The 27,996-nt window shown below is 45.6% G+C and overlaps 1 protein-coding gene across 1 annotated transcript; it reads right to left on the bottom strand.

Annotated features, from left to right (window-relative positions):
• Nucleotides 1–2,283: 2,283 nt before the first annotated feature.
• LOC133425227 (SLAIN motif-containing protein 1-like) lies at nt 2,284–27,935 on the bottom strand. The gene is made up of 9 exons (XM_061715960.1): nt 27,386–27,935; nt 22,442–22,578; nt 14,212–14,358; nt 13,985–14,104; nt 10,490–10,624; nt 8,826–9,203; nt 4,919–5,068; nt 4,557–4,839; nt 2,284–3,269 (listed from the first exon to the last, which is right to left on the bottom strand). Exons 1-9 carry the CDS (start codon nt 27,829–27,831, stop codon nt 3,194–3,196), a joined length of 1,872 nt encoding a protein of 623 aa, XP_061571944.1. The 5' UTR covers nt 27,832–27,935; the 3' UTR covers nt 2,284–3,193.
• Nucleotides 27,936–27,996: the final 61 nt, after the last annotated feature.

Here is a 27,996-nt window from a genome sequence, read left to right on the forward strand (position 1 = left end):
GTCCGGAGAGGGGTGGGTACTTAATACCAGAGAGGGGCGGAGCCATCATCCTCATCTGGAAACTCATCTGCAGAGAAAAGGAAATCTTAATCTCCTGGTTTGTGTTAGATGCAGCACGTCACTCAGGAAACGTCACAAGTGGGATCTTTAAAAACCCGTCAGTCAGTCAGTCCGTCACGGGTCAATGTGGACAGACAGAAACCCAACTTCATTCTCAAAATGTTTTGGACTTGTTTGAAGAAGTAAAAATCCATACGTCTAAAACCGAGAGTTGGTTCATCTGGTTGGAGAGTTTACCTTCCTCTTCCTCTTCCTCTTCCTCACCTCCACTTCCTGATCTTTCACCACCTTCCTCATCTCCTCTCCTCCGTCATCATCTCCTTTCTAACACTCTTGTCTCCTTTCATATGTCCTCGTCTCCTCTCCTGACCCCTTGTCTCCTCTCCTGAGTCATCGTCTCCTCTCCTGAGTCCTCCTCTCCTTTTCTGAGCCCTCGTCTCCTTTCCTGAGTCCTCGTCTCGTCTCCTCCTCTCCTGAGTCCTCGTCTCCTCTCCTCTCCTGAGTCCTCGTCTCCTCTCCTCTCCTGAGTCCTCGTCTCGTTTCCTCTCCTGAGCCCTCGTCTCCTCTCCTGAGTCATCGTCTCCTCTCCTGTCCTGTGCCCTCGTCTCCTTTCCTGAGTCCTCGTCTCCTCTCCTGTGCCCTCGTCTCCTCTCCTGTGCCCTCGTCTCCTCTCCTGAGTCCTCATCTCCTCTCCTGAGTCCTCGTCTTCTCTCCTGAGTCCTCATCTCCTCTCCTGAGCCCTCGTCTTGTCTCCTGAGTCCTTGTCTCCTTTCTTCTGCCCTCATCTCCTCTCCTGTTTATTGCGGATCAAAACAACACGAGTCACAACAGAACATACGTTTGCAGTGTAACGTTATGAAACCACTCAAGCAGACGTCTTCAGAATAAACTCCTATTTTAAGGCTCAAACGTTCGTTTGTCAGCAGAATCAGAAGTACCCGGATCGCTACGACGGGAGACTCGGCCCTTGGTCACCGTTACGCTCAAAGGCCAGGGCGGGCCTCCCCTGGCCGGGGGGTGCACAGGCGGGCGCAGGGGCGGGGTGGAGTCATTCTCAGGTGTCTATGTCTTATGTCGTCAGTATGAATGGAGGGATGTTGGACCATTTCCCCCTCCGCCTGGGGGCGCCCGTGGAGGTACAGTGGGGCCCTGGCCCAGCTTGGAGGGCCGGCCCCCGTCTACTGGATGGCCGTTGGGGGGGCGTGGGCGTCCTTCCAGGGCCGGCTCTACTGGCCCTGCCTCTGCTCCCCCTCCCTACACGATTCATATGCACATAGGCAGGGGCGGGGGATCCGGGGCGTAGGGGACATTGTCCCACGTGGCCCGGCACTCCCCGCCCCACGGTTTTAATAACACTGTACATTCAACACTTAATAGATACACTTAAGAATACTTAGCGTCTTGGGAGGGGGGGGGGGGGTCATTGTCAGTATGATACCCTGCCCTCCCCCTACCTGTTTTTAATTGCATTCATTTCATGCACTCAACACCCGGGTCGGGAGGGGGGCCCACATCACCCGTGTTCCCTCGTCGGCCTGGGATAGGCGGGTCATGGTGCCCGGGCCTGGCGGAGCTCGCCACGCAGCCTGGGGTGCCTTCTGGCGGTGCTGGACCCCCCGGGGAGGGGGAAACGGTGCTGGCCCCCCCGGAAACGGTGCGTGAATGTGCGTCCTTGTCAGTGAGAATGCGGTATGGAAGGGTCCTGCCATGGAGGTTTTGGGCCTCCATCGGCAGGACAATAACATGTAATAATTTATTAGTATTATAACAAGGATGGTTATTATATATATATATATATATATAAATATATGTGACATAAAAAAAAAGTATTTTATGTTAACTATGTACATATATATGCCTTAGGTTCTTACCAGCATGGTATTAACCATTAATGTGTGTGCAGACAAAAAAAAAAATAAAATTTTTTTTCTTTTCATTGGTTTATCACAACTTGCTCAGGCATGTTAACATTCTGATTTGCCTGGAAATGTATGCTGCAAGGTCTTAGCTATCCATTGAGACCAAGATTATACATACTGTCCTTATAATTGTGGAGATATTGTTGATTTAATTTGGATAGGATAGGGGTGAACAGGTTAAGTATTGATTTATCTAGAGAGCTATTATCAACCTCAGCACTAGGTGGCATCTGTTCACCTTTTCATAAGTTGGACTGAGTATCTGCATTTAAATTTGACATGCCAAAGACGTCAAGGGACTTAATCAAAGTAAACCAAACCGTTTAATTAGGTTTTATTAAAATGCTTCAGTCATTCAGTCCATCACAGTAAGAAAAGTGTCAGGAGTGTGAGATGTGGCACAACATTCATTAAAAACCACAAGTGAAAGAGTGCAACATGACGTACACCTCCTAGGAACATTTAACACCGTGTCAACCCTTCGAGCCCAGAAACCAAACATTACAGAAGTGCAAAGATCAGTAAAAACAAAATTTCAGTGAGTCGTATACAAAGTGCAACAAGATTAAGTTAATATGCAGAGTGGTGACACCGCCACAGCTCCGCAAACATATCTTCATTTCCAGTCAAATTACATTTAAAAGTGCACCAACTTATAGACGGGTGCACACTCAGTAGTTAGTTTAGTACAGAAACAGTTCAACATGTTGTAAAATTAGACCAAAGTGTGCCCAAAACAAACAGGGACTGAATTAACTGTAGCAGCATCTTTGGGGCGCCCTTTGTCACGATGAACACGCCTGATTAGTTTAGATTTATTTAAAATAAATATATAAATAATTACAATATCAGAGGCTCATCTTATAAAAGTGGCAGCCCTCTAATCTCAGGTTAGTTTACAGGGAACCATCTGCCACAAGTTTATTGCACGATAGCAACAGGGAACAGCTCCCTCTTGGCACGGACCAGATTCAGCGATTGCAAAGCCGTAAAAGCGCTCGCGTCCAGCAGATAACCCGCCTTCTCCGAAGAAATTCTGCATAAAATGAGAGAGAGAGAGATGGGTTTGCGTAAAGACGACATCGAGGACTATAAAGGATCTCGGACTCGAGGTCGTCTCAGTCACTTTTTGGTCAAAAGCGCTCATATTCTCCGGGTTGATGTGACCGAGTGCAGCGAGCCCCCCAGCCAGCGGGGTTCCAGCAACGCCGCCGTCAGTAGCAGCCGTCTCTCCACGCGCAGTCACGGAGGGCACTGAGGGTGGACAAGCTCTTTGGAGGTGTCAGTAAACTGAAGGGGAAAAACAAAGACAAATCATAATCAGTCAAAGATCGCCATAGTTTCCCCTCAAAATGAAGAAATAAAAACAAACCCATTGGATGTTCTACAGTTGGTAATGTCAGCAAATTATGTCACAACAATCCACAGATCTCCAAAATCATACCAAAGCACCAACGCAGGGAAAGGGGCAAAAATATTCCAGATTCCAACAAGCAAAGAAGTGGTTTGGATGACTAGTTCTGCTGCGACCTGGCCAGACTCAGCAACCCAAGCAACCATCCAACCATCACTTTTGTGACGAGATGAGACCAACATCTGAAATCACTGGTCACACGGAACAGTTTGGACCTTAAATGCATCCAAAGAAATCAGATCACAAGCAGCCAGCGCTAATGCGAGGTGTGGAGACGTTCCCTTTGTGCTTTCAACACCAACGCATCGTGGGATGGATTAGGACCTAATAAACCAATGTCATCAGCTAAGGTGATGTGCACCTCCATCTTTTGATTTCTTCTTAGAAAAACATGCTAGGAGGTAGACTATCAGTGCGTCCAAAATGCCATACTAAACAGTATATACTAAAAAGTATACTTAAGTTTGGCACACTTTTGAGTAAATATCAGTAGTGTGCATTAATTGGGACGTACTACTCAGACACACGGCACTTCCTGCCGTGAGGGGGGGAGTTGCTACCATGGTAACAGCAGCAGCACCGCTTCACTGTTTCCCGTTTATCCTGGCCCAAACAAGATGACATTATATATTATATACGAACATTATAATATTATATAATAATATTATTATACTTAATATTACACTTATGACATATATGTATCACTTAGCAACCAAACATCGCTGCATTGCATTGTGGGAAGTTTCTGCTCAGCTAGTGTCCATCAATCCACACTAATAAAAATTCTCCAGAATGAGTATGGATAGTACATACTATTGAGTACGTTCTAATGTTTCAGACGCACTAAAAAAATCTCACTCATTTTGCTACTCATTAGGGTGGAAGTATGAAATGTTTTTTTCTCAACCCATTGAGATGCACAGTATTTTATGGTGTCAGATATCTATACATTGTAAATAGCCATACAGAAATAATGTGATACTCATTGTAAATCTGTAATTGATTCCTGTTCTACTGTGCCTTACCCCCTAATAAAGATTAAAAAAAAAAAAAAAAGAAAAGCCCCTCAAGTCACCTGACCAAGATGGAAGATGCCCACCACCATGTTGCAAATGTTATTTCAATCACAAAAAGAAAAAGCTCAATCAGAATGTGCTGGTCACCTTCGTGCCGGTTGGGCCACCTTGCTGCGGGGGCCGGGGCTGGTGGTGGCCACGAAGGAGGCAGGGCGGGGCAGGCTGCTGCGCGGCGTGCTGGGGGTGGAGACGGGGGATTTACTGAGCAGGGGGATGCTGCTGCTGCTTCCGCTCAGGGACTGGAGGCTGGAGCCGCCCGAGCCCTTGATGGTGGGACTGACGTAGGCCGTGGCCTTCAGCGGCGGCCGTGACAGCGAGGAGAAGTTCCCTACGCTCTGTACCCTGTTTTGAAGTTGACCTGGGGAGGGAACTGGACATGAAAGAGAGGCAATGAACTTTAAAGTTGACGTTATGTTTCAGAACACTGGAAGAGAGGAAGTGGGTCTTACTGGAGGAGTTGAGACGGGCCAAACTGCTGGACGAGTCAAAACTCTGGCTGTTACGAAGCAAAGCTGTGGAAGCGCTGGGATTGGTGGGGATGGGCACACTGGTCATGCTGGGAGCTCTGACGAGGTTAGGCATGCTCCTCCGCAACTTATCTGACAGACACACAAACAGCCACATCAGCGTACGCTTAACAAGCTGCATCCGGCCGACGCCGGTGTCCTCAAACAGGGAGGTGAAGGGAGGAAACGGGCCGACTAATCCCATCAGACCCACAGAACAGAAATACAGCAGCTTAGAGGGGCTTAGACTGTTGTCCTGAAGCAGCGGGGGCTTGTTTTACGCCGCTGCAGCGATGCAACTCACAATGAGGCGTGAAGGAGTCTCAGATCGGAAGTAAAGCTTGTTGTTGGTGTCAATTACAAATTAAAATGAAGACTTACTCGTATTCAACTGGACCCCACAAGGACGTTTCCCCAAAACAGTAGAGACACAAACACGTCTGCTCCGATCGGTACCGTTCAGTTCCACCTCATAGTTTAAACATGGGCCGCTTAAACTAAAACAATTACTTAAATTGTGCCGTTTGGATTAAAGATTTGTTAGTAAATACTTCAGCCTGTTCTAGGGATGGGTACCGAGAGCCGGTATTTTTTGGTACCAGTTCCTAAATGGTCGGTACCAGGATACAGCTTAAAATTCTGGACAAATGATACTGTTAGTGTTTTTTTTTTTTTTTAAAGAGTCTACCCAGAGCAACATAACTGTCACATAATGATACTGCCGCCGTCGACAGGTTATTACGTAGATTATGAACCATTAAGTTGGTAGTTAATTTACTCAGGAGAATGCATTATCAATTTAAGCACGGGTGATATACGTTACGTTGATCGTGTAGGAGGATTACAGGACTGTCTCAGAAAATTTGAATATTGTGATAAAGTTCTTTATTTTATGTAATGGAATTAAAAAAAAAAAACTAAAATGTCATACATTCTGGATTCATTACAAATCAACTGAAATATTGAAAGCCTTTTATTATTTTAATATTGCTGATTATGGCTTACAATTTAAGATTCCCAGAAAATATTTTAATTATTTGAGATAGGATATTTGAGTTTTCTTAAGCTGTAAGCCATGATCAGCAATATTAAAATAATAAAAGGCTTTCAATATTTCAGTTGATTTGTAATGAATCCAGAATGTATGACATTTTTGCATTACAGAAAATAAAGAACTTTATCACAATATTCTAATTTTCTGAGACAGTCCTGTACATCTTGTGGTATCGATAAGGAGTATCAGTATTGATAAATTATTAATGATACACATCCCTAGTCTGTTCTGCTGCTTCGGTCCAAATGCACAACTTTCACAATAAAAGCCCTGCAGAAAACATCCACCAGCACCGGAAATGTTACCAGTAACAACCTTGGACTCTGCCCACCAGTCTGCCTAAACAGGTTTAGCGGGCCGGCCCGTTTGAGACTTTTACATATTCGGTTTACCGAAGTCCAACTTTTGGTAGAAAATCAATGGAAAGCTGTTTTTTGCTAATCTTGTCATAGGATTTCCATGGAAGTGAAGGAAAATCTGGATGAAGTGCACACAAGCAGTTTGTGTTTGAAACATCTTAAGTTTCATTTGAAGCATCAAGATAAACGCTTGTTGAGGATCAGAAGTCATTGTGGGAATAATGTGCAGAATAGGCTCCAGCTGATCCAAAATGCAGCAGCACGAGTGCTGACAGGAATCAGCAGGAGAGACCACGTCTCTCCAGTGTTGGCGTCGCTCCATTGGCTACCCGTAAAATTCAGAATCCAATTTAGCAATCCAATAAAGCCCAAAACGGCTTAGCTCCGCAATATCTGCAAGACCTAATAGTGCCTTATGTTCCTGTCAGAGCTCTCCGTTCTCAGAGTGCAGGTTTACTCGTAGTTCCTAGAGTATCTAAATGTAGATTTGGAGGGCGGGCGTTCTGCTGTCAGGCACCGTTACTATGGAACCAACTTCCAATCTGGGTTAAGGAGGCTGACACCACCTCCACCTTCAAAACTAAACTTAAAACCTTTCTGTTAAGTAAAGCCTATAGTTAGTGTTTAGTAAACCTCTAGCTGGTGTTGGTAAATCTCTAGGTAGTGTAAACTCTAGTGTGTTAGAGTCAGTAGTCATAGTTGCAGCTATAGAACAAAACTATAATAGTTAGTCTCAAATATAGCTTCACGGTAGATATGCTGCTATAGGCCTATGCTGCAGGGGGGCACCGACATGATCCACTGGGCGGTGCCTCTCACCCTTCTTCTCCTCTCCTCTTCCTCTCCATTACCATTTTTATTTATTATAAATATCTCATAGCCATCATTTTTGTCCATCGTTCCTGTAGTCTCTTGTGCTGGCCCCCCTTTTTTCTCTGTTGTGCATGTTTGCAGGCCGGAGCCTCGGGAGCTGCGTGCTGGCCTGCGGTCCTGGTCCCGGTCCCCCATCCCCGGTCATCCCGTTGCTGCTTCCACCTGCCTGCTGTGTGCTGTTGACGTCCCCGACCCCCCAGTCTGGCCTTCGGCAGGAGGGTCCCCCCTTATGATCCAGGTCCTGGTCCAGGTTTCTTCCCTCCTAAAGGGGAGTTTTTCTTGCCACTGTTTGGCTTAAGGTTTTTCGCCCACAAGGGAGTTTTTACCTGCCATTGTTTATGTAATAATTGCTCGGGGTTTATATTCTGGGTCTCTGGAAAGCGTCTAGAAACAACATCAAATAAGATTGAATTGAATAAGGCCGTGTTCAGACTGCAGGCAAATATCCGATTTTTAGCCCATCCAGATTGAAACTGGATGAGTCTTTTGAAGTCTGAACAGTCCCAAACGCATGATATCCGATTTTTGCAAACCAGATGGAGACCACCTCCGGGAGGTAGTTTCATATCCGATCCATATCTCATTTGGGCAGATGCGTGTCAGTCTGAACAGCTCCAAACACTCAGATCGGATATGACTGTCCCAGACGCTCCAAACCACCCGCCCATTTCCAGTTGTGGAGCTACTCATCCTTTCACAGAGAGCATGTACAATCTCTGATGTCACGTCAAAAACTATTATTTGTAGTTTGAGTGTTGCAAATTCACATTACAAATCATGTTTTAATAGCAGAAAAAAGACCGCATTTCCACGTATGTGCGGGTCGCTGCGTACCCTACGCCGTAGGTTCTGCGTTGGTGTAACGCGGAACCATAAATCAGCCTTCAGTCGCGCTGAGAGCCTGAACCTGCAGCCCGTCAGCCCCTCTCCTCCTAGGAGGAGAGGTTATGGAGCGGGGCTGCCAGTTAATCATTGCTGGTTCATTTTGTTAACTCTGAGCTTTGTTGGTTGGTTTGTTAGTTTGCTGGTGGTTTTGTTCTGAACACTTTCTGTTTCTCATTTTGCTGGGACACCGGGTCCCTCCGCCGAGACAACTTTTGCGGTATGCGTTCATTGTTATGTCTAAAAATGATGCGCAGTGCCGATCAATCAGGAACAGTACAGATATTTTGGGATTTTTTTATATATATAAAAAAATACATGACTTCACACAATACACGCGCTGGGTGACGCCTCCGCTCCGACGTCGTTGCTACGGCAACCCGTCAGATCAGTCAATGATGTGGCCCAGTCTGAACAGAGCCATATCCGATATGGACACTTGCTAAAAACAGTGTGGACAGTCAGCCCTGAAAATCGGATATGAGAAAGAATCAGATATGAATCAGATTTGCCTGCAGTCTGAACGCGGCCTAAAGGTGCAGCTAAACCCTCATTGGACAACTTGTTAACTTCAGCAGCTTTCAAACTTGACGTGTCGACATAAAAACTTCTGGAAATGAGCTTCAGAGGAGACTGTCACACACACACACATGACTGCAGTAATTACAGCTTCTCCCCTCACCTGAACCGGGTCTGAAAGCCTGCTGCTCGGCCACGCAGAGACTGCCCAGTCCCAGCCCCAGTCCCAGCGGCTGCAGGGGGGGCTGACCCTGGAAGGCGAACCCGGCGGAGGGGTAGGGGGACGTGGAGGGCGTGGAAGGAGGGGTGCACAGGGAGCTGGTGCTTCTTCGCCAGTCTCGGATGCTGGAGAAAGTGTGGGAGTGCGGAAGGCGGGCGAGGCGCGGCTGCGGCGGCGGCAGGAGGCCGTAGTCTTCGTCGTCCTCCTCGTCTTCCTCCTCCAGGCCGGGGCCGGCTCCGAGCTGGCTGAGCTGCAGGTTGAAGCTCTGGCTGCGGCGGCTGGCCAGGACCGATGACGTGCTGGCGTAGTCCTGCCTTAGACCTGCGGGAGCCAGAGGTGAGGACCAGCAGCACACACACACACACACGGGGAGGACACACACACACAGTTATCACCTCCTGGGGTTAATGAAGCTGAAGTAGCGATGGGCTCTGAGATCTGGGGCCACATGTTAAATTATTAGAGGAACAAAGGAGACGGGTGGACAGCAGAGAAGAAGAATAAGAACATGGAAGCAACTGCAAAGATGCTGCCGAAGCAGCCAGATAAAAACATTTCATTACACGAGTCTCACTTCAAATTAACTCAGCATCCTGTAATGGTTTTAATGTTTTGACAAAGTCCCTCCAGTGTGGCTGGGTCCCCATCATCGTGTTTCCACCCCCCATACCTGACCTGTTGTGAGTTATTGCTAAATTCATCCATTTGCATAACAACCTGGTTATGGTAAGGGAAAGATGACTTTATTCGTTATTAATATTTATAAGAAATGTATCCATATCCAAAACCCTGCAAGTTCTACACAGAAATCTATGTTACAGTTCAGAAAATCACAGTTATAGCACGAGACGCTGCCAGAGGTCATTATCACTGCCAAAAACAAAGACTAACTATAGTAAGAAAACGGTGATGTACAGAGTATGAATGAACTTACTTCCCAAACACTTTGAGCAAACTACTAGCATAAAAGAATTCAAATTATTAGTAAAGAAACATCTCTTAAATAAATACATATAAAACTTAATTATTAAATGGCTATTGGTTTACTAAAAATGGTCATGGGTTCAAGTTACAATAAGTGATTATAACTTAAACGCATTGTCGATGACTATACATTGTTTGAATTGGTTCATGCTATTTAAAGAAGGTATGATTTTGTATTGTAATGCATTACATATAAATGTCTCGGAATGACTGTAACCTTAATGTGAGTGTCAAAAGGAGCACTGGTCTTATTTGACAGAAATCTAGAATATATTTTGTAGCAGAATTCCCTTTTTTTTTTTTTTTTTACTTTTTTTTCCTCTTCTATGTTTCTTTTCTTTACTACCTCTTTAGGTTTGCTTTTAATTTGTGTCTTGTATTTGTATATTATGTGTGGGACCCCAGGAAGAATAGCTGCAGTTTTACTGCAGCTAATGGGGATCCAAATAAAACTATAAACCTGGAAATCACAGGGTTTTTATTTGGTTTTATGTAAAAGACCAAACTAGTGCAAGCTGGTGGAGAAAACAAGCAGTCCCTCCTGTAGCGAAGCACGGTGGTGGCAGGATCATACTGTGGGGGACAATGGCTGTTGATAAATATCTCTGCGAGTGTGAACTTACTCTCCTCCTGCAGCCGGGCCATCACCTGGACGTCGGTGAGGTCCTGAAGTTTGTATCCCAGGTTGATGGAGTCGTCCTCCAGGTCACTGTCCAGGGACGACTGCGAGCTGAAGGCGGAGCGACGCAGGATGCTGCCTGCAAACACAAGGCAAAGCGTTAACGCTGCTCCCTCGCGCTCTTGTTACCCGTGAGTTGAGGCTCTGATGAGAGAAACCCTCCAGTCCTCAGTGTCCTCTATGAAGATGAAGGACCGCACTGATGGAGAGTGATGCTCCACCGGGAATTACAGCACATTAGGGATCAAAAGAGGCAGAAACAGTCAGAGGTTACACCAACCTCTCCACAGCTAATAGCTGCTCCCAAATTATCCTCCACTCACGTTCTCTCACTCACAGCCACCGTGGACATCGGCTCACGTTACTGGATCCTTGTTTGACGCTACATTTCCACTCAAGAACTGGTCTGGGAAGCAGGAATCTGGGCTTTAATTTGATGCTCTTCAGCTGAAGTGGAGGACGTGAGGAGGGCGTTAAGACGTAGAAGCAAACACATCCAGTGAAACGACTTAAGGAAAGCAGCTGTTCCTGTAAATCTGCAGCTGCATTTAAAACCCACAGCACGCAATGAGAAGAGCAGATGAAACAAACAGTCTTCAAGCTGCAAAAACCAAAGAGAAGTGAATCCATCAGAGAAGCAGGAACGGCACCAGGCCGAGGCGGCAGTCTGGTGCAACGCCAGAGAAGAGACACTCGTGAGTAGGCCTGTGTTGGAGAAAAAAACGATTTCCCAATTCTAAATCGATTCTCATATTAAATCCTAAAAATCGATTCATATGTCTAAAGATCGATTTTTTTTTTCTTCTTCTTCTTTCATTTATGCATTTTTTTTTTTTCATCATTACATTACAACTTTTGGTTATTTTTTTGTTTATCCCCAAAAAAGGAATATTTTGTTGGACACGAGAATAACTGGTACCATGTTTTTGCCTTTAAATATGTTTAAAGGTATGAAAACATTAGTGTTAGGTTATAATTGCATAAATTGTCTATATTTCATTAGTTTATATACTGTCTTGGGGTTACATTTGCAAAAAACCAAATGCTTAAAAATTAAAAACCAAAATAAACCGAAAATGGAACGAATAAAAACGGAATGTGGGAAAAAATAAAAGTGATTTCATCCGTCTCTGTTTCCTCCCTGGATCTGTTTGATAATTCTGCCACACGATGTTTCTGAAAGCAGTTCTATCAGCATTCTGGGAGCTGATTGGTCCTTATAGCATCATTAGCTGCCAATACTTGCTGTTTAATCTCAATATAATACTAGTATTAATGTGTTGCAGAACTACAGTCATAATTCATGCAAAAGCTCAAAAAACAGTTTTATTAACACTAACCCAAATCAATATCGGAATCGAATCTTGATAATCGATTCTGAATCTTAAGAATCGGAATCGAATCGATTCTTGACATTTGAATCGATCCCCAGCCCTACTCGTGAGATCTGAGAGGGAAAAAATTTTGAAAGTTCACGCAGAGCTCAGAGAAAAAAACACCTTCATAACACCAACCGCACTGGAGCAGAAACACCACCAACCACAGCTCTAGATGAGGTTTGTGATTCCTTCACGAATAAACGTGACAGACGTCGGACAGGAAAAGGGCAGCGGATGAAACAAAGGCCGATTTTAAGCCGAGACGGAGTTGAACCCAGCCGAGCTGCTTTTTCATCCCAAGAAGAAGCAGAGCAGAAAAAATAAACGTCATAAAGAAGAACACGTGGACATCCAGCGGTTCCAGATGTCAGACGCTCAACACCATCAAACCAAAGTGTTTTAAAATGCACATTTGTGTTTATTTTCATTTTTCCAATTACATTTCAGCCCCTTAAAGTTGTGTTAAAGGAGCTGCAGTGAAATCAGAGCTGAGAGCCTGATCTTGAGGTCCATAACTTAGGAGTCGAACTGTCGCTTCAAACACAAACGTGCAGATTTAAATCTGATGCCGGGCCGTTTAAAACCCGTCATGGAAACTGCTCCCGGGAGTCCGTGCCCTCAGGGCGCGGCTACCGCCCCCTGCAGCGCTGCTTCCTGCTGCCACCGCTCTTTCCCTCACTAATAATGCAGGCGAATCTGTCGCCCACCGGCTCTAAAACCACTCAGCAGAATATGGTCTGGAGACCGATGAGCAGGGCTGCGTTTCTGCAGACAATCAAGAGACATGAGGAGGAACCGGAGCGACTGCGACCCACTTTCATGCAACAGTCTGGGTGCAGTCAGCATTCACACGTTTATTTACAACCACACGCTTGAGTTTGAAGCCCCTGCTTCAATCTTAAAACGTCTGACTGTAGCAAGTCGTAGGAATGGGCAATATTTTACAGTTCATGATATACCGTCAAAAAAATTCCCCACGGTAAGAATTTGTCATCTCGCTGTAAAAACGATAAATTCCCGTTGACGTTTTTGTGTAACAAACATGGTGGAAGGCGGATCTGAGAGCGAGGAGCTCGTTGTTAAACGAGGCTCCAGCTCCGTTATCTGGAACTGGTTTGGATTTAAAAAGAGTGATGAGGAAAAAACATTATATGCAGAGTCTGCAAAAAACAGAAGGAAATGGTTGTTACATTTTGATATAACGTTTGACTATTATGAAAAAAAATTGCAATAGTATCTAATTTGTGGCATGTTCCAACCACAGGTTAATTCGCACATTTTATTAATTTAGAAGAGGTCATCACTGATTGGATTTTATTTTCAGTGAACTTTTATTTATTTGTCCTGTTTCTTTATTTATCAAGTTGTATTTTTTTCTTCTTTGTGATTTTATAAGCTAAGAAAACTTGTTTTGGGGGGCTCCAAAGACTGAATGTGGTGATAGATTTATAGTTACAAAGGTGGAGTTGAATTGGTATTTTTATTATCGTCATTTTTATCGTTATCAGGATAAATGCCAGAAATGATCGTGATACATTTTTTAGTCCATACCGCCCATTCCTAGCGAGTCGTTACGTCAAACTGAACCGCTGTGCTTTTATATTCGTCTTTGATGATCGCATTGTGGTCGCCAAAACCTGCAAATGTTTGAAAAAGGTTGAACTCCTTCCAGAAGCAGCTGAAGTGCAGAAAACAGTCTCTTCCTCTAATAACACAGCTTATGCCTTTCCCCTTTGGTGTTGTGTTATACACCTGAATGCTCCAGATCAGTGACCTGCCAAAAATCTGCTCACATGATCAATTGATCAGGAGCTGATGATACTCAGCTCCTCCTGCGTCCTAACCAAGCAGTGGGGGAACTTGGCGTTACCCACTGCTTTTTATGGCTTCACTTTCTACCCCGACCTTGAAAAAAGGGACAGTTAAAAATAAAGATAGCATTTACTTGATATAAAGACCCACTACGATCAGAGAGTTTTTAAAGCAGTTTACTGTATTTGATGAGAAACACAGATCTTTTGGAGGAGGACATGAGACAGAAAAGCAGCGGCGAGTCTTACTTCTGATGGCTGGATGAGGGAGGAACATGGGAGTCCTCTCAGCGCCGGGGGACAGATCCTTCCCTATGGGACTGAGGGTGCGATGGAGGACTGGATGGAGAGGCGAGGAGAGGGATGGAGCTGAGGGAAACAGGGAGGAAGAGGAGGAAACGGCTCAGTTTATGGTCAAGGGATTTATGGTTTATGGGAAAAATAAATGAATAAAATAAAACGACTAGTTTGGCTACCGTAGCGTTCAGGCCCCTGGGGAGTGGAGAAGTGTTTGGCTGAAGGAGACGAGGCGCTGAGGGGAGACGGTCCAGAGACCCGGCTGATGGGGGGGCCGGGGGAGGAGGAGGGAGAGGGGGAGGACAGGGAACTACGCCACCTGGAGACTGAAGAGGAGAGACGAGGTGAGGGAGCGTTTTATTGTCATGTCACCAACTTTTACAGGTGGGAGATACCCAGTACTGGAGTTGAGGGGGATGAGGGGGGATGACATCCCTCCTGAAATAAAAACAGTCCAAATCATCCCCCCAGTAAAACTGCCCTCCCCCTTTCCATCCCTTATGTCATTTCATCAATGAATGTGGTTTTACTGCTATTTCAACATTTAGAGTCATCACCAGAAAAATAACTTATTTGACATTTTCACCTGTTTAAAGTAAATTTTCACTTGAAATAAGTAGAAAAATCTGCCAGTGGGACAAGATTTATCTTCTCATTACAAGCAAAAAAATCTTGTTTCCAGTGATGAGTCTTGTTTTAAAAGGAGCTTGAGGCTCCTTTTAAGAAATGAGACTCTCTAGCGCCACCCTTCGCCACGACGGTCGTTGGGGGTACTGCAGCCAACAGCGAAGCCGGCACGGGAGAACGGGGAGAAGGCACATGCAGCGTCATGTGACTTCACATCCGCAGCCCAGCGCGGGAAATTCGGGACCGAATTGCAGCACATTTTGCAGCACACAGCCTGTTCAAGGCAACAGAGAGATACACTAGAGGAATCATTCTTTTTGGTTTGGAACGCTTCATCTGACATTATTACTAGAAAACTTAAAATGTATAGATTTTTTTCATAAATCCTGCCACAATCCGGCCTCAAGCTCCTTTAAGTGTAATAAGATTTTTTTTACTAAAATGAGACATTTTAACTATAAATAGGACAAATATTCTTATTTTGAGTTTTTGCAGTGATCCATTTTACTTATCCTGTGAAGGACAGAGTCATATTGATAAGTTCAGAAAACAGTTTTTTATTGTTGTGTTTTGATGTATTTGATGTAAGCCCAGTGGATATTTAAAGCTTACAGAAGGCTGCATTTAACTGCTGCTATGTCATTCCTGCAGTATTTCTGCAGGTGTTTTGGTCAGTGCTATTATTTGTAATATATTATATTATTTGTAATCAGCACAAATTATCTGTCCCCATATGATAAAATCCACCATGCCCCCGATTTCTTTTTTACAACTCGAGTACTGAAGATACCCAGCTACTCCCATGATGCACCTTGATCCACCTCCAGCACTAGAAGCTGAATTGATGCTTTAATGTCTTTAATAATGTAACAAAAAGGAAAGGGGACAGCGTGAAGGCTTTAATCCCCAGTGCATCACCTCCTCTGTTGTCTGGACACTCGTCACGTGGACTAAGGGCGGGACCGCCGGAGTCTGTCACCCGCTGCTCCATTCAACAGCTCGGACAGAGGACAAAGCTGTACTGAAGACAACAAAGCTGCTCACACTGCAGCTGTACCTGCCGCTGGCCGTCGGCGACGACCCCCCCCCCCACCCCGTCCGTCAGCGGGAACGCTCAGAAACTTGCTGCATTGTTCTGTTCAAGTCTGAAATCTCAGAGATGCAAAGGTTTCTCTCCGTCACCTGCTATCCACCACGAACGGAGGAGGGTTGGGGGTGTTCCTTTCATGCAAACTGTTTCTATGGCAACGGCTCTCCATTTCACCGTACTCAGACTCTGGAGTGGAGACGGAGATTGCAGGCCGAGCTGGTGGGAGGATTTCTCTGCAGCTCCAAAGATGTGCATGACTCCAGCAGCGCGAGGACTGATGCAACGAGGCGCACGGCTGGTGCAACTTCACAAAGGTCAACCGCTGCGACCCCAATCCTGACGAGGACTGCAGCAAGAGATCCATTAAACATGTTAAAGATGTTGACCACAACATGCAGTCTGGTTTAAATGTAGATGTTTCTATGGCCGACTCATTTATGAGTCAGGAGAGAGAGAGAGCGCTACAACACACAAGAAACAGTGAATAAATCACTGTTGCTGTATTTTATAACTTGGGGGGATAACTGCATCATTTTGATGAGTAGTCTGAAGGTTTATGTAACCGTCTCAGTCTGAAATCAAACTCCTCACACTCACACCCAGTTAATGTGCATCCCTGTTGCATTAAACACTGAACTGGATGAACCTGTCCTGTAGCCAATAGGGGGGTGTTCCTGCCTCTTAAATTAAAATGGTCAACGACACAGATGACATCTGAATTGTAAGAAGCGACAAGCCTGTCCAGTTGCTGCTCCCTCAACCATCTGTGTTTCGCATAACAGCAACCAGGAACTTCCAGCAGCAACAAGCTGGAAAGGGAACCGTTGCCTCTTTGGTGGCGTTTGCTTCGTCTCTTGGACATGACACAAGACCTGATAGTGCCTTATGTTCCTGGCAGAGCTCTCCGCTCCCAGGGTGCAGGTTTACTCGTAGTTCGTAGAGTATCTAAATGTAGATTTGGAGGGCGGGCATTCTGCTAACAGGCACCACTACTATGGAACCAACTTCCAATCTGGGTTAAGGAGGCTGACACCACCTCCACCTTTACAACTAAACTTAAAACCTTTCTGTTTAGTAAAGCCTATAGTTAGTGTTTAGTAAACCTCTAGCTGGTGTTGGTAAATCTCTAGGTAGTGTAAACTCTAGTGTGTTAGAGTCAGTAGTCATAGTTGCAGCTATAGAACAAAACTATAATAGTTAGTCTCAAATATAGCTTCGCGGTAGATATGCTGCTATAGGCTTATGCTGCAGGGGGGACTGACATGATCCGCTGGGCGGTGCCTCTCACCCTTCTTCTCCTCTCCTCTTCCCTTCCTCTCTTCTCCATTTCCATTTTTATTTATTATAAATATCTCATAGCTATCATTTTTGTCCATCGTTCCTGTAGTTTCTTGTACTAGCCCCCCTTTTTTCTCTTTTGTGCATGTTTGCAGGCTGGAGCCTCGGCAGCTGCGTTCTGGCCTGTGTTCCCGCCCCCCCCCCATCCCCGGTCATCCCGTTGCTGCTTCCACCTGCCTACGTGGATGTCTGCTGTTGCTGCTTCCACCTGCCTGCTGTGTGCTGCTGACGTCCCCGACCCCCCAGTCTGGCCTTCGGCAGGAGGGTCCCCCCTTATGAGCCTGGTCCTGGTCCAGGTTTCTTCCTCCTAAAGGGGAGTTTTTCTTGCCACTGTTTGGCTTAAGGTTTTTCTCCCACAAGGGAGTTTTTACCTGCCATTGTTTATGTAATAATTGCTCGGGGGTTTATGTTTATGTTTATGTTCATGTTCTGGATCTCTGGAAAGCATCTAGAGACAACATCTGTTGTATTAGACGCTATATAAATAAAATTGAAGAGTAAAAGTAAAAAGTCGTCTGAAAAATAATAACTCCACTGAAGTATAGATAACCAAAATTTCTACTTAAGTAAGGTAACAAAGTATTTGTACTTCGTTACTTGACACGTCTGCCATCAGCACACGTGCATTAGATGCCATCAGGCCTCAGTTTTCTATAAAGTAAGCTCCCAGCATGTTTAATGCCTGTAAACACAAACGTTCACAGCTTTAAAACTTCCTCCGCCCACACTTCACCTGCTCTAGATGTAGATAATTAAGGTGGAGCTTCTCCTAAAGACACTCCCACACAGGATTTGACAGCCATGTCCTTGTTACAGTCACCTGTTAAAGCTCCCTGTTCACCTCCATTCACAAGAACCACACACACACACACACACACACACACACACACACACACACACACACACACACACACACACACACACACACACACACACACACACACACACACACACACACACACACACACACACACACACACACACACACACACACACACACACACACACACACACACACACACACACACACACACACACACACACACACACACACACACACACACACACACACACACACACACACACACACACACACACACACACACACACACACACACACACACACACACACACACACACACACACACACACACACACACACACACACACACACACACACACACACACACACACACACACACACACACACACGGGCCAATAATCCTGATCAGTTTCCAAATCTGCTCCAGTAAACTCAGGTCATCAGATCTATTTTTAAAAACCAGTCGATCCAAACACATGGGGTTGCCACGGCAACACTAAACCACTATGGACCGACACATGTGGTGTCAGGTCTGAGACATGTAGGCAGCTCTGGTAGCCACGACGACCCATCTGCTTTAAACACTTCCCGTTTCTCAAATCCACATCTTGGTTCACTCAACTTTATTTATAAAGCCCTTTAAAAACAACACAGGTGACCAAAGTGCTGAACACAAACATGGATTCATGCACTGCCATCTTTACAGTAGGAGACGCTGGTGACCGGAGGAGATGTGTGGGTCATGTGACCCGGGTCTGATCTGCTTAAGGTTGTGAGGAGCGGCCAGATTACCGGCCCGTCCTGGAGCTTCACACTCACCTCTTTGGCCACCAACACCCTGTGATGTTGTCAAAGCACTTCAGTGTTCCGCTGCTGGCCATCATTACTCAACAACATCAAATAAAGTATTGATACAGTTGATAAGAACTTCTGTGAGGGTGAAAACAGCCTCCAGTTCCTCCGGGACACCAAAGATCAGCGGCTGCTTGTCCGTCAGAGCCGGGTCAGACAGTCCCGCTTTGTCACAGGGGACCGTTTTGGGTACGAGACCTTGGATCTTCCAGCAGACGTCGGTCTAAAGCTGGGCATACACTGATATTTTAAATCGTTTGATTCAGCTCCATCTCAAACTGCACGACTAGATCGCTGAGTTCAAAAGTTCACAGCCCACGATTTATGTTCTCACACTGTACGACCCGATGCTCTGATGCTCCGTCTGCTCACACTATACGTTCATAATCCTCACGTCGGACTTCTGTTACTGGAACTGCAACGTCAAAAAGAAGTGGAAGAGGAGGAACCCCGAAGTGGGAGACACCAAAGATGCTCAGTAAAAACAAACGCGCTGCCTTAAACCTGAATTATGGTTCCACGTTAAATCGACGCCGTCGGCTCTGTGTTGGTGTAACGCAGAACCATAAATCAGCCGTTAGCAATTTGTGCCATTCTGTGTGGCGATAAATGACAAAAGATTAGACGACGTCGTGATTGGACAAGGAATTGGCTGGGCAGACGTGGGAAATACGGTCTTTTTTTTCTGCTATTAAAACATGATTTGTAATGTGAATTTGCAACACTTTAAACTACAAATAATAGTTTTTGACGTATCAGAGATTGTGCATGCTCTCTGTGAAAGGATGAGTCCAATCGGGTCGTAGCTGCTTCAACTGTGATTCCTTCACGAGGAGCGACCAGGATTTCAAACACGTTTGATTTTCTCGCGAGCACACGATTCGTGATGGGATGCACCCCACGTTTACTGCACGAGGCACGACCAACGATTGGGTCGAAATCTGGCCCGATCCAAAAAATAGTTGCACGATTGGAAAATCGATTCAAAAAGAGGCCGACAAATCGCACATTGTATGTCCAGCTTAAGCTGATGCTGTTCTGACAGATGTATTTGATGCAGTTTCATGTGCACGTGTTTTACTGCAAACACGGATGTGAGAGGTGACGTCAGCCAATGGTGGTTGGCTTTTGTCCTCCTTCCACACCAGCTCACCCGACCCCGCTCCAGCTCGTCTCTCGGGTTGACGACTGATACTTGGTCAAGTCTGGTTTGAAGAGGTTCGTCTGGCAGGATCTTTTTTTTTCTCTTTTAGATTTTTTTGTGGCTCTAGTGGCCCTTTATTGATGTTGCAGACAGGAAGGGGGTACAGGGAGAGAGATGCATCCCAATCAAGGAACAGATATGTATTTTACTCTCATTTTGGTCAGATCAAACAGACTTTGGAAAAAATGCCAAATAACTGGTGCATCACGAAGCAACGGGTCCACGTAGTTATGAGCCACAACGCTGCTAATATGAAGAAAGCTTTGGGGGAGGTGGGGGTGCGGAGTGTGTCCTGTGTCACGTAAAGTTGTTTGTTTGTGGTGATTTGCGCACGCGCACGGCCGTGTTAGAGCGGAGATAAATAAACAAAAGTTAAGTAACAACTGTGATTGAAACCGAACTAAGCTGGCGTCCGTGTCGTCTTCCTGAGCTGAGTTGAGTGTTGCACATTCTTGCCAACTTTGCGTGATCACGGGGAGCGTCTCTGCTAGGAAGATCGTAGGTCACTAAACAGACTATTTATCCTTTAAACCAGAAAAGGAAAGTAGTAAGAGTTTAGTCTAAAAAGCACATTACTGCCATACTTTATGAAACTGTTGCACTTTTATTTGTGTACATGCCTGCTGGGTATTTTAAGTTAAGCTGCTGTTTTCATTTAATTCACATTTGCACTATTTTTACTTGTTAATAGTTGGACTATTAGTACTTGATTATTCAAGCTACCTCGAAGAGAACTGCTCTCTTTAAGTGCTAAATGATGAAATAAGGTGAATAAAATAAAAATTGATCTGTTTATTTTGAATTTGTTAATTTTTTTTAATGTGTTACCAAAGTATCGGATCGGGACGCGGTATCGGTAGATCGTGGTTTAAAAGGTCATTGTGGGTCTGTAAGGCTGTAAGTTCTGTAAGTTCCCGCTTCTGTTTTCTCACCAGCAGGAGTCGTCCACGCTTACGAGGCAGCAGAGAGATGTTGAAGTTCTCTAGATGAGAGAAGTCCGTCTCTGATGTCCACAACAGAAAGGCTGAACATTTATCTTGTTTTGAGCACATCTGTGATCACGTATGTTTCCTGACACTTCTACTCCTTTTCCAGCAAACTGGTTCCAGGACTGGTTCTGGGCCAATGCTGGTTCAAAACTGATTCAACTGGAGAACCGGTTTGTTTTCCTTAGCTCGGGTCTAAGGGGAGCCACGTCATTACGTCGCTGCAAATATCAGACACGTCGCTAAGTTTGCATTGGCGTAAAAACTGCTGTTTGCTCTTATAGGACTTGGTCCTATAGCCGCTCCGTGGACACATCACTAAAAGACTGTTGTCTCCTCCTCAGACCCATGATGCTTTGCTGCATCCAGATTAATTCGTCGCTTATTTGAAAATGTCGCAGTCTTGCTATTGCCGTTGGACTTAATACGGCCCGTCTGCATCCGTAAGCGGTTCTTTCTTCCAGCCCAGCAAAGAGTTGGTGATACCCTGGAACCGGTTCTTCTGGCCAGTTCTTTGTCAGTGGAAACAAAAAGCCCGGTTCCAAACTCAACACTGGCCCAGAACCAGAACCAGAACCAGCCTGGAACCTGTTGGTGGAAAAGGAGTATTTGAGGACAGAGGGACGTCTTGATTATTTTAGGGAAATAATTCTATTTCTTCATATACAGGACTATCTCAGAAAATTTGAATATTGTGATTTTCTGTAATGCAATTACAAAAAACGTCATACATTCTGGATTCATTACAAATCAACTGAAATATTGCAAGCCTTTTATTATTTTAATATTGCTGATCATGGTTTACAGCTTAAGAAAACTCAAATATCCTTTCTCAAAAAATTAGAATATTCTGTGAATCTTAATCTTAAACTGTAATCCATAATCAGCAATATTAAATTAATAAAAGGCTTGCAATATTTCAGTTGATTTGTAATGAATCCAAAATGTATGACTTTTTTTTTTATAAATTGCATTACAGAAAATAAAGAACTATCACAATATTCAAATTTTCTGAGACAGTCCTGTACATTTAATCTGTTAAATAGGAAAGAAGGGAAGAGAGAGAGAAAAAAAAAAAAAAAAAAAAAAATCAGCCCAACATATCAGAAAAAGAAAACCCCGTCCTTGCTCTGATTTATATCAAATCTCCACCAACGTGAGACGAGGAGCAGAGATCCAAACACGGCCGTCTGTCACAAGTGCTTCTGCGGCGCTGCCCGGTCACACGCTCACTTCTTTGATCAAAGACGTCCTCAACAGCTCATTAAAAGACTTTTAAACCTCGTCCCTGTTAAATCCACACCAAGAGGCTGCTTCGTATCTGACGGACGAACTTAAAACTGTGACCTTCACAACCACTCGTCCAGCAGCACACAGAAGTGAAAACCAACTTTGGTTCCTTGCTTTGAAGCCCGTCGTCTTTAGCTGGGCGTGAACCGCAGACATCCACACCGTGGTGATAAATGAGTGGATGGATAACGACGGCTACCTTGCTCCACGCGGAGGGACAGGTTCCTCCTGGCGGCGTCCACCTCCGACCGGGGGCTGTCCAGGACCTGCCGGCACCACTGCAGAGGGGGGACGGCCTCGCTGGACGTCTCCCGGGACCTGGGGGTCTCGTACAACCTGGACACACACGAGCTCAGTTAGAACAGTTTAAAACTTCCAAAACAAAAATGATGCTTTACAAACCTAATTTAGGTTGAAAACAGCCCATTAAAGCAGCACAATGTAACTTTCAGCTTTTGTTGAGTTTGGCGGCTCCTTTGGACAAAAGCGGTAGTGCTTTACCAGAAAGAACTACATTTCCCATGAGCACCAGCGCGTACTGCAGGAAAACTCCTGTCCCCGTCGCTGCATTTGTTTTGATAGTGAATGAACGGGACGGACTTTCAAAACTACTTTTCTGTTTTCAGCGGTCGTTTTTAGGATGGATAGTGAAGAGGTAATGTATCTATTTTTGGCTAAACAATATAATATGACGATGTTGAAAATCACTAAGTTCAACTTGGTTTTATTAGTGAAGTCTCCCCCGCCCCCCTGTGCTGTTACAGCGTTTCCACTGCACCTTTTTCCTGTCACGTTTTTTAGAGGGACTTCGTCATAAATTAGTAGTCCAACATACTGACGAAATAAAAAAATACTTTATAACCTGTGAATAACTGAATGCCCATTCCTTATATTTTGCAGATCAGCCCTGCACAATTTTACAGTTCTCAGGAAAAATACTAGAACCCAAGACGAATCCCACTCACTCATCACTCATCTTCTCCCGCTTTATCCGTTACCGGGTCGCGGGGGCAGCAGCCTCAGCAGGGATGCCCAGACTTCCCTCACCCCAGACACCTCCTCCAGCTCTTCCGGGGAGAGTCCGAGGCGTTCCCAGGCCAGCCGAGAGACATAGTCTCTCCAGCGTGTCCTGGGTCTTCCCCGGGGTCTCCTCCCGGTGGGACATGCCTGGAACACCTCCCTAGGGAGGCGTCCAGGAGGCATCCGGTACAGGTGCCCGAGCCACCTCAGCTGACTCCTCTCAATGTGGAGGAGCAGCGGCTCGACTCCGAGCTCCTCCCGGGTGACCGAACTCCTCACCCTATCTCTAAGGGAGCGTCCAGCCACCCTGCGGAGGAAACTCATCTCGGCCGCTTGTATCCGCGATCTTGTCCTTTCGGTCACTACCCAAAGTTCATGACCATAGGTGAGGGTAGGGGCGTAGATTGACCGGTAAATCGAGAGCTTCGCCTTTCGACTCAGCTCCCTCTTTACCACGACGGTCCAGTACATCGACCGCATAACTGCGGACGCTGCACCGATCCGCCTGTCAATCTCACGCTCCATTGTTCCCTCACTCGTGAACAAGATCCCGAGATACTTGAACTCCTCCACCTGAGGCAGGACTTCTCCACCCACCCGGAGAAGGCATGCCACCCTTTTCCGGTCGAGAACCATGGCCTCGGTCTTGGAGGTGCTGATTCTCATCCCTGCCGCGTCGCACTCGGCCGCAAACCGCCCCAGCACATGCTGGAGGTCCCGGTCTGATGAAGCCAACAGGACAACGTCATCTGCAAAAAGCAGAGATGAAATCCTGAGGTTCCCAAACCGGATCCCCTCCGGCCCCTGGCTGCGCCTAGAAATCCTGTCCATAAAAATTATGAACAGGACCGGTGACAAAGGGCAGCCCTGCCGGAAGACGAATCCCCTGTATGTGAAAACATTCTAACTTTGATTCTTATTGAACATAGAACTCTACATTTACATTTGTATCATAATTCTGTCTCTTGTATTATCCCCATAAATCCCCATCGGTCAGACATCCCTCCTCGTCTTTCAGCTCACGCCAGCGAGTGAACGCCGGACCAATGTTTATTCTTGTCCGGGCATTTAGCTTGTTAATCTCCCGCTTTCTTTTTTACGCCTCCTCCTTTAAAACTTTTATTTTCTTGTGTTTTTCCGCTGCTTGGGCCATGACACCAGCTTCTGCTGAGCTCTGTGCTCCACGCCCCGCCCAGCTTTGGTCTGGACTACGAATGGGGAAGGAGGGGGAAGTGACGTATGCCGTAAAGCAGTCAAAGCTGTAAAAATGTGTAGTTTTTTAGTGTGGAAGGGTTCCTACCATGCTCCTCAAAGTTACATAGTGCCAGTGAAGGAGATACAGACCCCTCAGACCATGACAGAGGTTCATTAAACCTGTTGGAAGTTGATGTACCATCACAATGATGATGAAATATTAGATTAAGGTGGAAAAGTTACATAGTGCTGCTTTAACTGTAGTAATTTAACACAAACAAAAGCCTCGACAGGTCTCATTTACATCCAAGGTTCAAATCTTAAATTAACTCATTAAAGCTTATGTGCTTCAGGTTAGACCGGATATTGTATTCATCCCATACTACATTCCTGGAGAAGAGATATTGTTAAAAAAAAAAAAAAGGACATTAAGACTAAACAGGTCTAGAATATATAAAAATGTCTCATTTCACTTCAAAGAGTGGTTTTAAAACGCTGCTGAGAGTGTGAAATCACCCCGCACCATACTGCGTTACCGCCACCTCCCTCTTTCCAAAGCCTTCCTGTTGCATAACGCCTCATTCCACCCTGAACTCCACTCTCGTATCCTCCAGAGACACACAAACACTGCGTTTTTAAGCTATAGGAAGCTAAACTCTCACAGTTGTGCTTTGTGAACTGGGTGCAGAGAAACAGTGTTGAGGGAGTGTTTGAGATAGAAATGGATCCATCCCTGTGATGAGTGCCAGCACACAATCCAGATTGTGTCTTCCCAGTACCAGACTCAGTTCTGAATCTGCAGGTGTGTGGAGGTCCAGCTCTGCTTAGACAGAGCGATCACATGCTTGTGACAGCTCCGAGCTCGCTGCTCGATTCTGCTCTGCAGGCAACAGGGAAGTGGCTGAATTATAGATTAAAACCTGCACCGACATCAGGTTCAAGTGTGACCTGAAGTGGACAGAGCAGCCACACACACACCTCCGTTTCTATTCCTGGACACATGAAAAAGCACCTGAAATATGAATCCAGCAAATAAAAGATGAAGCCAAACGTGCTGCAGTGCAGAATCCATCACGCCTGTGTTCAAAGGGATCTTTGAAGTCCTGCGTTTCTGCTCTGGAGCTAATATTAGAGACACTGCTCGCATCAAATAAGCAACTTCTGTTACAGATTCCAGGAAAAGACTTTACTTTCAGTCCGACTCCAGAACTGATACCCAGACTTCAGAAATCGGCCGATACCACCGTGGTTCAGAAGAATGGAAAACATCAAGGCTCAACTTGACACACTGACATTTTGGTTTTACATGGTCTGTGTGCGTGGGTTACCATAGCAACCATATTGATCAGGGATGAGCAAGGATAGAGACTCAATCTCATCTCTACAATGTAAACAAACAGTCGTTCAGAAAGATTCGATTTTGATCGGATGTGCTGAAAATCTGATTTATGCCGGCGGTGTGAACGTAGACTTTGGAGTGGTCGCCGGTAGCAACAGCTGCATTTACGACGACAGTAGCTCTTTTAAGTTAAAGAGAACTTCGTGACGCAAGGCGCTTTCACACCAGAGGTCATTTGCTCCGGATCACCTGGAAGGTTTGTAAACTTGTTACATTTGTAATCTGGTTCTTTTCCTTTTCACACAAAAGGAGAAATTCAGGAGCACAAAGATTTAAAATTACACGACCACCCTCAACTCTTACTGGTCAGATCTCTGCTGCAGGAACAGAAAGTGTACAGAACTGTCTCAGAAAATTAGAATATTGTGATAAAGTTCTTTATTTTCTGTAATGCAATTAAAAAAAACAAAAATGTCATACATTCTAGATTCATTACAAATCAACTGAAATATTGCAAGCCTTTTATTATTTTAATATTGCTGATCATGGTTTACAGTTTAAGATTAAGATTCCCAGAATATTCTAATTTTTTGAGATAGGATATTTGAGTTTTCTTAAGCTGTAAACCATGATCAGCAATATTAAAATAATAAAAGGCTTGCAATATTTCAGTTGATTTGTAATGAACCCAGAAAGTATGACATATTTGCATTACAGAAAATAAAGAACTTTATCACAATATTCTAATTTTCTGAGACAGTCCTGTAAATACAGGAAGTGCAGATCATAAGAAACTATCGTAAAAACTGCATTAAATGTCCCAAATCAAGCATGAACAGACTTTGGTCCTGTTTAGGTTCACGCTCTCTCCTAGACGACCACAGATGTGTTCAGGTCTTGGTCCTCACCCGAGAGCCATCGCTGTGTTCACATCACACGAACTTGAACTCAGTTTAAGTGGATTGAAACCTTGAAGGTGTGAAAGCATCCTAAGAGACTCAGGTAATGACAGGTGAGATATGAAGAACCAAACAAGACTAGATAGGGGAACGTGTGACTGTGACGATGTCCATCATCACAACAAAAGATATTGAGTGACAATACTGGCTTCGTGGATCTGTCCTAGTATCATACCTGATTCAATTTCTGGACAATAACACTGGATTCATGACTCCCTCTCCCTTGTTTGAAGCCTCAGCCCTGTGTGTTTAGTTATTCTGCTAGTTTCCCCAGTGCTCAACAAGGGTTTTTGAGGCTCTAAGACTGAGTAAAAACAGAATCAGGATCAGTGGTCCGGCTGTGCCTCAGCTGCTGGAGCAAGGCACTAATGTAGACGCGTCTAGTCCAATTGAATTACCCGGAATTCACCTCCTGACTCTGGTAAGTGGCTTCTCCTCTCAGAGGCCTAATTAACTTCCGAGGTGTGCGTCTTTGTTCCAGCCCCGCAGGCCGAACCGAGAACAAAGCTGACACACAATCTCGTCCAGACAGAGAGAACATGAACCATTTCATCCAGACAATCACAGGAGACGCATCTCCGCGCACAAAGCAACAAATGGTCACAAATGTAAAGCAGGATCTGACTCTCACCAGGTTTCATCAGAGTCGTCTGTGCAGCTCAGGTATTCCAGATCCAGAAGCTCCAGGTCGTCCAGGACCGACGGTTCGGATCCGTCCTCCTCATCCTCATCCTCCTCCCCTGCAGACGCGGCTCCATCCCCGGGGCTGTGCGGGTGGAAATAGTCGAAATGCTCGTCCGTTGGAGAGAAGGATCTCAGGGACGGTGGGCAGAATAAGCCGGGCATGGGGCTGGTCATCGGGCCGGTCATCGGGCCGGTGAGGCGGCGGCCGGCGGCCCCGCGGAGCCCGCAGCCCGGGGACGGGGGCGCGCCGGCGCGGCTGCGCAGCTGCTGGTTCTGCCGCTCCAGCCTCCGCACCAGCTCCTGCAGCTTCTTCACCTCCAGCTCGGCGCTCAGGCTGTTGCTGTTGCAGTCCAGCTCGGGCAGGACGGCGGGGCTCAGCACGGCCGCCTCCATGGGACCAGAGCGCGGTGTCGGCCCCCGAGCCGCCTCCAGTGTCTGGGTCAGGAACGGAGGAGCGGAGGAGCGGTCCGTCTCCGCGGTGTCTGCTCTGCTCTCTGTTCACGGTGGAGTGGAGTGTAGTGGGGTAATCTGTCTGCTGTGTGTCTGTCTGGCCGCGCA

Source organism: Cololabis saira, chromosome 24 (assembly GCF_033807715.1).
Source record: "Cololabis saira isolate AMF1-May2022 chromosome 24, fColSai1.1, whole genome shotgun sequence".
NCBI classification, from domain to species: Eukaryota; Metazoa; Chordata; class Actinopteri; order Beloniformes; family Belonidae; genus Cololabis; species Cololabis saira.